This window comes from Coccinella septempunctata, chromosome 5 (assembly GCF_907165205.1).
Source record: "Coccinella septempunctata chromosome 5, icCocSept1.1, whole genome shotgun sequence".
NCBI classification, from domain to species: domain Eukaryota; kingdom Metazoa; phylum Arthropoda; class Insecta; order Coleoptera; family Coccinellidae; genus Coccinella; species Coccinella septempunctata.
This window is the reverse complement of record NC_058193.1, coordinates 28,299,753-28,311,578: the sequence shown is the minus strand read 5'-3', so window position 1 is coordinate 28,311,578 and position 11,826 is coordinate 28,299,753. Positions and strand designations below refer to the sequence as shown.

Below are 11,826 nucleotides of genomic sequence, written 5' to 3'. Positions count from 1 at the left end.
GTTCAAGATCAAGAGGTAAGCTAATTTTCAATTCTTGAAGTAGCTTTATATTATAAACTATATATTATTTTTCATAATTTCGAGATCATGCTCAGGAAAGAATTATTTTGAATTCAAAAGATCATATTTATTGAAAAAATAATAATGTAACTGGACAAATAATTAATAGTGGAGCGGCCTCAGGTACGTGGCATTGAAAAAAATAAAGTTCATTGAGGGTACTAATGGAACCCAAAACCCACCCACAGTAAACAAGAGGAAGGAGGTTGATCTTTGTAGTAAAACTGGATTAGTTCATATACAACAGTTTTTTCTGCACTTCTGTCTCTGGTTCGATTTTGACGTCTCCCCTAACCTAACATTCCATCTGACAGTTCTAATGTTTACAGATTGATTTTATAAACATGAGTTTTAGTTCAAGAGTGCATTAATTACTGTTTCGTCAGTTGAATATTAGGTAAAGTTGAAATACCGTGGTTCATAATATTAGATATTTGATTACAAACGCATCAACAACAAAATACTGATATTGATCCTTCAAATGACGCTGTCCTTTTAATAAATTTATTCAATATAGGTACAGTTCTTCGTGTGTTTAAAGTTTTTATCTCATACGAACTTGTGTGATGGATAACTTGAATAAGTTACATTGTATCAACTAGTTTTCAATTAGAAACAAAATATGTTATTGATTACTAGTTGATACATAATAACATGTAATATTCACTTTCGACCATGGTTCAAGATGTGAATTTTCTGGAATTTTTTCACCCCTCGATCTAGAACAATCTGAAGGAAATGAATTAATCAAACATTCAAAATAAAAGTGTTCGCTTGCATTTTTTTCGTATCGATTTCATTTTTCTTAAAAATACATATGATTTTGTTGTAAGAAAATACTGTAGTTGATTACATCTCAGAAATATTTTTATTGTTATTCAATCAACTCTACCTATACGTTTCGGCAAAATTTCCGAGATAAAAGATAAGATAGAAATACAAATTAATATTAGTCATAGGTATTCCATGATTATGTTGTAGAATCCCAAAATTAAAAAAAAATTGCTTTGGCGAAACAGTGTTCTTTATGAGATTGAGGAAGTTTAAGTTTGTCTATGAGCAAATTTGGATCCTAAAAGATCTCCTTCAAAATACGAGTTCTTATCTCTCCTCTGAAATTTAGTTTCACAGATTTTCCTAAACCAACATAAATACAATGATACCAATGATGTATTCATACAAAATTTGAATGGATGATTATAATTCGAAATTTTCGTAAAAAATCAATTTTTTCTCATATGGAAAAATAAGTGTTGCAGTAACAATGATGAAAATTTGTAGGTACTGTATGATTTTAGATAAAGGTTCGCAAAACCCTGATTACATTATTGGTGGTCCTAAATTATAAATTTGCAATTAATTTGTTAGATGTGATATTTTTCGTGGAATATATTATCGTCAAACCTTTTGAAGTGAAAAAATGAATTACAGGATTTCGCCACCCATATTACTTCTTCAGGTTGGTTATATGGATATATACTGGTATACTGTATACTAGGTTATTACCTTTACCCACCTGAAGCGAAACACACGTATACTGGTAAAAAACAGAGTGGGAAACTCATTCTAGCAAAAATCATGTAATTCTTTAGTTTGATTATAGATTTTCGTCAAGTATCGGACACATCAATTGAATATGTGAATTATTCTTAGAGATTCGGATTCGAAGGTTTGTTTTGCGAGTTTATTTTCTTTTGCGCCATAATATGCCGCAAACCAGTTAAAATATCATATTTTCCATATGACATTGATTGTAATGGACCTTTGAACTGTCGTCATTAAAATTATGAATCCAGAATTTCCTACTATCCAACTGGTCATTTGAAATTTCAAAATATCCACTTGAGTATAAAATTGCTTTCGAACAATCTCATGAGGCCAGCAAAAAATACACTGAAAATTTTAATCTTTTTATAACCCGAAAAGCAAACACAACGTATCCTTTGTCCTGTCGTTCATATATTATCAGAGATAACTTGAATAAGTACTAGATTGACTAAGATGACTACGAACTGATAGCGAAAAATAATAAATGACACACTTCAGCTGGAACGACTTCAGTTCTCAGCTAGCAAGCTATTCATTTGCTCCAGTTTTACTTTATATTGCTGCTCCTTATTTGATTGCGTGAAATCGTGAAATTATTTGTTGTCGAAGAAAGTGTCCAAAAAATCGTTTTGATTTTTGTATTGTTTTCATTCAAAGTGAATTCCAAAGTTGTCGTTATACTCGATGGCCGATCCAGGGGAAGGTTTTAGTTGTCATAGGTGTGAAATTTCTGCTGCAAAGTTCGATATTCTGGACCCCCAACACGCATCCTTGAAATACCCCCAATTGTGCTTGGCAAACGAATTGATGAAAGAACTTAACCTTTGTGCACACGACCACAGCTTTGTGCCACCTTGGTAAAGAGGCATATAAAACGTTTTTGGTTCAACCTATTTGGAAATTTGCTGGTTTAAAGGGTTTACTTCTCGTGAACTCCGTCGTACAAGACATGGGATAAAATTAACGATTCTCGTTAGGCCAAGAATTTATCTTGACCACCAAAAGACAGTTAAAGACATTTCAATTGTAGTAGTGTAGTTTTAAGTGAAACAAAATGTCCATTTGTGTTTTGAATTTGCAGAAGTCGTACAAGTACATGATGTACGCGACAAAACAGCCATCATTAAGGATCAATCAGTCCGATCTGAAATGCAAGAATGGATGTGGGTTCTATGGCAATGCTGATTGGGAAGGTAAGAACAAGTTTTAAATTTTCCTCTTTCTTCTTTTAAACTTTTATATTAGACTGAAATAAACACAAATCAGTGAAAATTTATAAGTAGGTTTCCTCCTCATAATGGATAGGGAAGAAGTCTAAGCTTGGCTACCTAAATATTGATTGAAGTATATTTCGTAAGGGGCTTGCATTTCTCTCTACTCATATTATGGCTGAACCAGCAAATACAACTAAAAACAGTTTGAAAACTTCCACTGAAATCAAATTCTCTGTGTGTTTCACCATTCATAATCAACGAAGATTCAACTCAACAAAAATTGCTAAGTGCAGTCTGAAAAGCGTGAAATCTGGCTTAGCTATCTCCCATAGAAGTAAAAGCGCAAGAGCTACAGCCGTCGCACAAGATCGGATAATACGGTTAACTGTACGACGAAATCCCTTCTTCACAGCATTCCGATTTAATAGCTCACTCCGTCAAGCTACCAGTAGGATAGTTTTTGGTTAAACAATCGCATTACTTCGATTTGAAGGCAAAAAGATACGCCAGGTGATCGCGATTGACTAGGGAGCAGCGGCGTATGAGATATAGTTGGGTTCTCGAACATGAATACTTCTGTTCCTGCCTGTTCTCGGATGACTCCAGATTTCGTCTGTTTAGGAGTCTTATGTGTATTTCTAATTTTATTATGCCCCTAGATTCTTTGTGGAACAATTGAAATATTCACCACAGGTGTTCATCAAAAGATAAATAAGGCTTTCAAGAGCAGATTATATTTTCGTAATGAACTCGTGTAAAGTTTTCGATTTTCATCAAATATGCCCCACTTATGTATTTGTTTAGTCAGCAGTAATTATCAAAATCAAGGTTTCATTCGCATAATTACAAGGTGCACTTCAAATATTGATTGTTTCATTATCTTTATTCAAGATGAATGCTTCGATTTCTTTCCAGATTTATCTTTGAAAAAATGAATTTTTATGGTCCATTAACTCAAATGAAAGAATGTAAATAATACACAATAATCCCTTGGCATATTTGATTTATCTATCATGAAAAAGTTTGGTACCAGTACACAATAGGTAATTCAAATTCAAAAGGGGCTTAACCAAAGGCTATTGGCTTTTAATATTCCGAAAGATAATGATGATTGTTTTTCATAATTTTGAATATGGCATGCCTGTTTGCGTCATGATTTCACAGGCTTATAGAAAGTTCTGTTCTAGCTTTGTAGGGCCCCTTTTTTTACGATCTTATAACAGAGAAATCTAACTCGAACACACTCTATAATCTCTAAGCATACTTGGTGATTGAGAATGCAGAAAAAGATATGTCAATGATTTCAAAAATTTTCACAAATAAGTGAAAAATTAATATTGTAAGATTACCAGCGTTATCTGTTCCGAATTTCGTCAAATCAGATAAAAAAGAAGAGTTTTTGAACGGGGGAAAATTTCGATAAATCGTTTTCGAATAATTGGATGTTGATTACGCTAATTAAAACATGCAAACAATTTATTCGTCTGATTTTGAATTCAGTCTGTTTTCGATATGTCTGGATTTCGTGATAATCTTGCTTGGATACACAAAAATTTGTGTCCACTGAATTTTTATCAATATAAGTTCTTGTTTTCATAATTCTTTCGGAGTTCATATGTGATACATATACCTTATAATCGTAACGTATAGTATGGTTATTGTATCTGGGTATAAAAAACGAATTTAGTTTATTATCCTTTCAGGCTATTGTTCGAAATGCCACAGAAATCACATGGAACAAAAAAAACAGGGACAGTCCAGCAAACAGAAGACAAACGTCTTCACCAAGTTCGAAGAAAAAAAACGACAGCAATCTGATAAGAAAACCAAGTTTTTACCCCTCTTTAGAAAACCTAATACTAAAGGTAAAACTTTCGAAGGGTGTCTTTTCAAAATGCATCACATTTATTCTCGTTCCTTGTAGATGCTGAAAAGCAGCGTTCTTCCGAAGTAAAACACAACAATCCAGATGCAGAAAAACTTATGACAGAATTTATGGTTACATTCAATGAGTATGGAGCATCCTTAAGGAACGATTTCTTCAAACTAACACAGCTCTTCATCAAGAAGACCAAAGCTGATGTTGATGTGAACAAACCTATCGACGATATTTCAGACGTTGTGCAAAAGTTCTATAGTTCTTTCAATGATCATCTGAATACCTCAAAGGTATATAAAGATTTGCAGCCTGAAATCAAAGAGCAACTGCTGAATTTCTTCGAGAAATATGTCATGACACTACTCTACAGGTAAGTGACGGAGGCCACACCGATGATATAAGAATAACAAAAATCTTAATTTTATTTGTAGTGCCCTGTTTTGTCCACAAACAACTAACGATGAAGAAAAGGACTTGGCCATTCAAGAACGTATCCGCCAACTGAGTTGGGTAAATGCACATCATTTGGATAGCTGCATCAATGAAACAAGCATAGAAGTTCGAGATCTAGTGTATACGGCCATCGCGGACCTTTTAGGGATGGATTCAATGAAATCGCCTCTTGAAAAACTCACCTGTGTAGTGAAATGCTGCAGAAATGTTGTAGAGGTGTTAAGGCATTGTCGAGGGGGACCAGTAAGCGCTGACGAATTTTTACCTGCCTTAATCTTCGTGGTTCTGAAGGCAAATCCTGCGAGGTTGAAGAGCAACATTCTGTATTGCACCAGATTCTGTAATGATGCTAGACTAATGAAGGGTGAAGCTGGCTATTATTTCACGAATTTGGTAAGAAGACAATTGGAATTATGATTTGCTGAATAAAAAATAACGTCCCATTTCATTTGCAGTGTTGCGCCGTATCGTTCATAGAAAATCTCACTGCTGAATCATTCAACATGCCAGAACAAGAGTTTGAGAGCTATATGTCAGGGGAAATAACCTGCATCAGTGCATGGGAATCTGCTCTTGTGGCATGTGAAGGCATGCACCAACTTCGCGAACATCTTAACATCATAAAAGACCTTTCAGTCAGAACGTCGGCAGTACAAGAAAGCACCAAGGCTTTGCGAGACGAGATAGAGAATTTCAAGGTAAATTGCCCCTAGCAAAAAATTTACTGTCTTGTTATGTGTGTGTTGATCCAGCACTTTTCGATAATAGATTTTTTCGTGCTGAATTGTGCTAGGTCTGTGCTTTTTTGTCCCGTTGATTTTTTTATCCATACGGTTCTCAAAATCGAAAACGAAGAAAAACGTTAGCTCAGCATTTTTGGTTTTCACATTCTGAAATGAGTAGAAAAATTGGTGCCTACTTGTCCCGTGAATATTTTAACAAAAATTGGCATATTTTCCAAAAAATCGCAAAAACAAATCAAAATTTAGACAAACACTTTCGTTTTTCTTAATGAAAAATTCTAACACTTGTGTTAACTTGTGCCGTTGCAAGTTTCACCTAATATAAGGATTCCTGAAAAAAGTTAGCCGAGTACTGTCGTTTTTCTTTGTCGAAAATTGATTTATATAGTTGTGTTACATTTGTGTTGACTTTGTGTTTGCCGTTGAATACGAAATTTTTACTTTGCTCCCGTTAATTTTTTGAAATTTTTTCTGTATGGAATAAAGAAAGCATTTCAACGATACAATGCACTACAAACCTAGCACAACATTTTTTTTTTTCGAAAATCGAAAAGTACTGGGCCAATTTCCCGTATATCTCCATGTGAAAACTTAAAACAACAAAGTTTTTAGGACATTCCTCGAAGCCTGTAAAATCCTAGGCAAATTCTTTGAAAATAAAGTTTTTTTGGTGGTAAGTTAGCGTCTTTGCAGGTTGAGCTGGACGAAACTGTAGCTGAAGTACTGGATAGAACGCCATTGGTAATTAAACCTAGGAAAGTAATAATATCTTTGGATTCTCAAGCAACAAGCATTTCCAGTGTTAACCCTGCAGCTATTCCTCTGGATTTGGAAGCTTCTGAAGGATCTGGGGCTAGTTTCTATCAGCAGAATATAGAGATTGGACAGCTCAATACCTACAACAAATCCGCACTACAGCTGGATATAACGCCTTGCGTGAGAGTAGAATCTAACGATAACATTGCTAGTGTAGATGATACTCCCGATGACCACAGTCAAAACTCTTTAGGTCTTTCCAAAATCAACTACGACATTGATTTTTCTGATCTGAGCGGTGACAATAGCCTTGGCGAAGATATAACACCTGATAGAAAGTCGTTAAATATTACCCCGGATCCCTTTAGTCCCATTGAGGGTGCTTGTGCAATTACACAAGAGCCCCTAGTTCCATCTATGGCATATTCTGGTACTTCTATACAGAAGGAGGAAAACGATTTTGTGCCACCTTTCCAAGAGAGTAATGATTCTATTACTACTTTACTGGATGAAGATAAAGTAATATCACAAAAACTACCGCCTCCTCTGAAACCCTTGAATACCTACTCTGGATTTTCGAAGCAAGGACTACAAATCCCCAGCATTCCATGTAACACAGGTGATTTGAGTACATTGAATGTTCCATCAAGTTCTGGAAATGCTAATAAAAAAGGTGCATAAATTATCAAAATAGTGAATACATAAATTCAATGATAAGAAATAGTATTTGTTTTTATTCAATATTTTATTATTTGTTTTACTTGGTTTTAACGACTTAAATTTTATCTAGTGAAAGCGGTCCTTTTGAAATGTCTTTTACGTATGAAGAAATCAAGCGTGTTGTTTATGAAATTAGATTTTTTTATAGTTATTGTTGAGATTTTCGTAGTTGTTGATATCCAGAAATTAAGAATTGAAGTAAAACTTTAAATCTAGCAATGTAATTGGTGGAATTGTGAAACACATTAATAAATTCCAGTAATTCAAATTTGTTTTTATTAGATTTATTCCACTCTCCTAAGGTTCTTTATAAACAGCCAAAATTAAAGCGTGACATTCAGTACATAAATCTCCATCATTTCTTTCTTGTTTTCTCTTGAATTTCCCCTAAGTTTATCTTTTAATGATATTTCTTATGTCGCTTATAAAACAGCGATTTTTTGACTCTGACAAAAAATGATTTTCGACCAGGAAAAAAAATTCAGAACACCGAGATTAAATATTTTTCGACCCTTAAAAAAATAATTTTTCGTCGACCTCAACAAGAAAATGCCATTTTACGTACTAATTTCCGAACGAAAGGCCGACTGTTTAGAAGGCAAGTATTTATCGTCCATTGACACTTTTCGTCCGCTATAAAAATGTAATATGCACCTCGGCCCTCGGCAAAAAGTGTCTATTGTCTCACCTGTTTGCTAGCCTCCGCTATCAATTTGCGCTCGACTATAATCGATCCTGACAAAAATAGTTAGTAGACATAAAGATGAGCTGAAACTTGGTCAGGCGATATATCATGCTTTTAGTGCCTTTTTAGCGTGATCATGTTATATCGTTCAGTGTTTCGACAGCATAAACTTGATGAAACCAGAATTGGTTTTTCTTTCTGCTACTCCATTTATGACTTGAGTTACGCCACTGCAGGTACTGTGGTGATTTATGGAGCTTTCGTTCCTCAAGGCACAATTATTGTTAATTTTCTAACAGACTCAATCATCGAACCATCTGTCCAAAATGGATTTCCTATCGACCAGCAGAAGCTTCAATAACCCCTCGGCTTTTAGGTCGGAGTTACGGCCTTACCATGAGGAGGACCTCAAAGAATGTAAATGTAATTCAAAATATTATTTGGATATTGTTTCGTTTTCGATATCGCAAAATTGAATGAAAGACAATGTGTATTGGGCATCAAAGCCTTTATTGGCTCAGTAGGCAGTAGAAGTGTATAACTAGTTTCCTATTTTCTCGCCAATTACGTAGACAAGTCAACGGTAGTGAATAAAAAAGGAGTTTCAACGATATTTACTTATCGGTGTTACAGAAATGAGAAAACAACCTCCTAACCAGCTGAAGTCTACATTGATTCGTCATTTTCAGATTCTCGATGTTGCCTTGTGTTCTACATTATCATTTTGTGCGTGATTATAAATGCGCCAACAAAAACCACAATGATGAACATTTTAACATGAAAAAAAAATTTTTCGCTGACATTTCTATATATATACAGAGAACAGAACAAATTTCCTAAAGTTAAACATTCCAGCAGAGTTTCAACTCTTTGCTTCCAGTAGAAACAACAAAAGAAAATTCAAACATAGATCAGAAAATAAAGAAGATATACACCAATATACGAAGACGAAGTCATTTAAAAAAATACTCTATCAAACCTCACTTCTCGATAAGAGTTTAAAATTCTCCATAGCACCTAAACAAAAACAAATTATTGTGATGATGTTAGCAGCAGAAGAAACAGCGCTCTGATAAGCTGAAAAACTGAAGAGTATTGATGGAAAATTGGTCCTCATAGCCTCATATTGCTCTCATAGTCCTCAAGAAGGATTTGATTCATATTTCTAAGGAACAATTTTAGTGGTGGTTCAATAAGTGACCCAATAATTATTGGAATAGAAAGCTTTGGTCGCATTCGACGCAGAATTTAGCCACCTACAATTTTATGATAGAAGGATTTGTTGAAAAAACTAGGATAGTCTGTGTAAGGAATGCCATTAAAGAAATAAAGCCTTTTGTAGGAATTAAATCCTTATTGGTTGATTTTTATCCTTAGGTGATTGGAGAGTAGTTATAAATATATCTCATTTGGATGATTAGATGTGCATAAACATCTCCAGATACAATAGAATCGATAATAATGCATAGTTAATAAGTCGTGATTCCTCAATGAACTCATCGCCAAGAAGCCAGGACAATATCCTTTTCACAGATTGGCAACGTCGTTCGCGAAAGTTATACACCTCGTATTCACCATTCTCGTACGAACGAAACAGCTCAATCCGTGCTAGCAATCACCGCAAAAAATAAACATCGGTCGGTACATCGAAAATTTTGAATCCCACTCAGCCCCTCATTGAGAATGTTGAGCAGAAACGGGCGACGACGCCAAAAATTCCGCGTATTTCAAACGAATGACTCGCGAAACCATCGAGGCTGTGCGATATCGTTCGGATAAGTCCTTCTCCCCAATAAACGGACTCGAGAATACGATGTGAACATTTCCCAGAAAATCTGGATTATGGGGAACATTCAGCAGTGCTTCATGAGCCGAAAAGAGATCAAGTCGATCAAGGTAAGATAGTTAACAGTTGTTGTCTTCGAGATTGGCGTGAAAACGTTGGATTCACAGAATTCACTTCAAGGATTCGTGTATATATCTTTTTGCTTCGTCGCTATCGTTCATTATGTAAATGAGCAGGATTCGGTCATCAGAGATTTCGAATAAATTCGCTGGTTTATTTTAGGATGGTTACTCATTAGTGAAAGCGTGTAAAGGTAATCTATAATAACCAATAAATTTATCTATCGAATTCACTTATACACAATTTCATACATCTAATAATAAGGAAACATGATTACCGGAATTGTCATATTTTCTTAAATCAAAAGTGATTTGACTTTACTACGTAGGTGAAAACGGTCCAGGATAAAAAACTCCATCAGTTCCCATTATAAACTACCCCTAATACATACTTTAGAATTCCAATTTTCCTTGGAAAAATATGTATTATATACATTATACATATATTTCAGGTCAGAATACTATGATTTCAAGGCAATGATGTATTCATGCACAGTAACAAAAATACAATATTTGAAAATATAGGTATATAAACCATAATTCCGAAAATTTCACAAATTCATAGTTCTGATTGACCTAGATACAAAGTATAACCACCACGTGCATAAATAATTGCTTGGCATCTTCTCTGCATGCTTTCCACAAAGTTATAAAGAAAATCCTCAATTTCTTTCCAAAGTTGAGGTGACAGATTTCGGAGTTGTTGAACTGTGATTTGTGGGAATCAAAGGGCTCTTTATTATTGGTCCAAAAGCATGCTCGATCGGATTTAGATCAGAGGAACTAGAAGTAATGTTATTAGATATGTGGAATACCCTGTTATTACTACTCTGTTTATTCTTCGATAAATACATTATGTCTGAGAGTTCTCTTGGTTTTGAATGTATCAATAAATTAGGTTTGCCATCGAAAAAAACTCCACCCCAAACCACCCCTCCTCGATAATGGACCATTTGCAGTTGTAATCAAAAAATGATCAATTGGAATTCGTACTAGTCAAGTTATTATTCCAGAAACGGTCAATTGTATTTCAGATTAGTTAATTTGATTGCAGAAATGAGCATTTAGAATTCAGTTTTGTCATATTAATTTCAGAAACCACCAATAGTAAATCAGATCGATCATTTGTAACTCAGAAACCGTCATTTGTAATTCAGAAAGTAGGAATCTTATTCAAGGTTATGCACGTGTTAACTGCCTACAAGATTTATTTGATAGTTGAGTACAAATTTATTGATTATAAATGCCCCCCTTCTCTTTAACTTTTTCAGCCCCTTAATTTTATGGTTCAAAATTTCTCTACACATATATAGGGTGTTGCAGAAAGTCTGAAGGCGATCTTATGTCTTAATTTCAAATGAGCACCTTATACGTATTTTATCCAATATTTTCATTCTTCTGAAAATTTTTCCATCGTCAGTATTATCTGTTAACGCTTCCTCATATTCAATTGGTTTCTTTCTGAATTACAATTGATATTTTGTAAATTATACAATTGATATTTTCTAAAATACAAATGAAGATTTCTTAAATGACTGGAAGTGCAATTGAGGATTTCTGAAATAAATGTCACTAAACTGAATTTTAAATCACCATCTCTGAAATTGAATTGACTATTCTTAAATGCATTTGATGTTTTCTGAAATAAACTTGACTAATCTGAAATACAAGTGATGTTTCCTGAATTTCAATTGATTACTTCTGAATAACAACTGGAAATGGTGTAAAACAGAAAGGTGGTTCCTTCGTATAATGATTGAGTATAAAATTTATACACTCAATGGTGTAATGATTAGATTATGCAGATTTACTAAGAACTAAGAACTAATACCAATTTCCAATGAGCAGATGGCAAAAACTTGC

The 11,826-nt window shown here is 34.3% G+C and overlaps 2 protein-coding genes across 3 annotated transcripts in view; both read left to right on the top strand.

Moving 5' to 3' along the window:
• Positions 1-327: 327 nt before the first annotated feature.
• LOC123313308 (rab5 GDP/GTP exchange factor) lies at positions 328-7,641 on the top strand. Of its 2 annotated transcripts, XM_044898139.1 has the most exons (7): positions 328-457; positions 2,690-2,801; positions 4,526-4,687; positions 4,747-5,071; positions 5,133-5,547; positions 5,610-5,852; positions 6,591-7,641. In XM_044898139.1, exons 2-7 carry the CDS (start codon positions 2,705-2,707, stop codon positions 7,332-7,334), a joined length of 1,986 nt encoding a protein of 661 aa, XP_044754074.1. In that variant the 5' UTR covers positions 328-457; positions 2,690-2,704; the 3' UTR covers positions 7,335-7,641. The 2 variants fall into 2 exon arrangements, with proteins under 2 accessions (XP_044754074.1, XP_044754073.1); XM_044898138.1 differs by lacking the exon at positions 328-457 and having other exon boundaries at positions 2,114-2,801.
• Positions 7,642-9,771: 2,130 nt separating this feature from the next.
• Positions 9,772-11,826, top strand: part of LOC123314588 (NAD(+) hydrolase sarm1) — a 78,434-nt gene continuing 76,379 nt past the window's right edge. Inside the window, exon 1 of the mRNA XM_044899954.1 lies at positions 9,772-9,954. Within this exon, the coding sequence (XP_044755889.1) occupies positions 9,901-9,954 (54 nt within the window). The 5' untranslated portion in view covers positions 9,772-9,900. The remainder of the gene's footprint in view (positions 9,955-11,826) is intronic.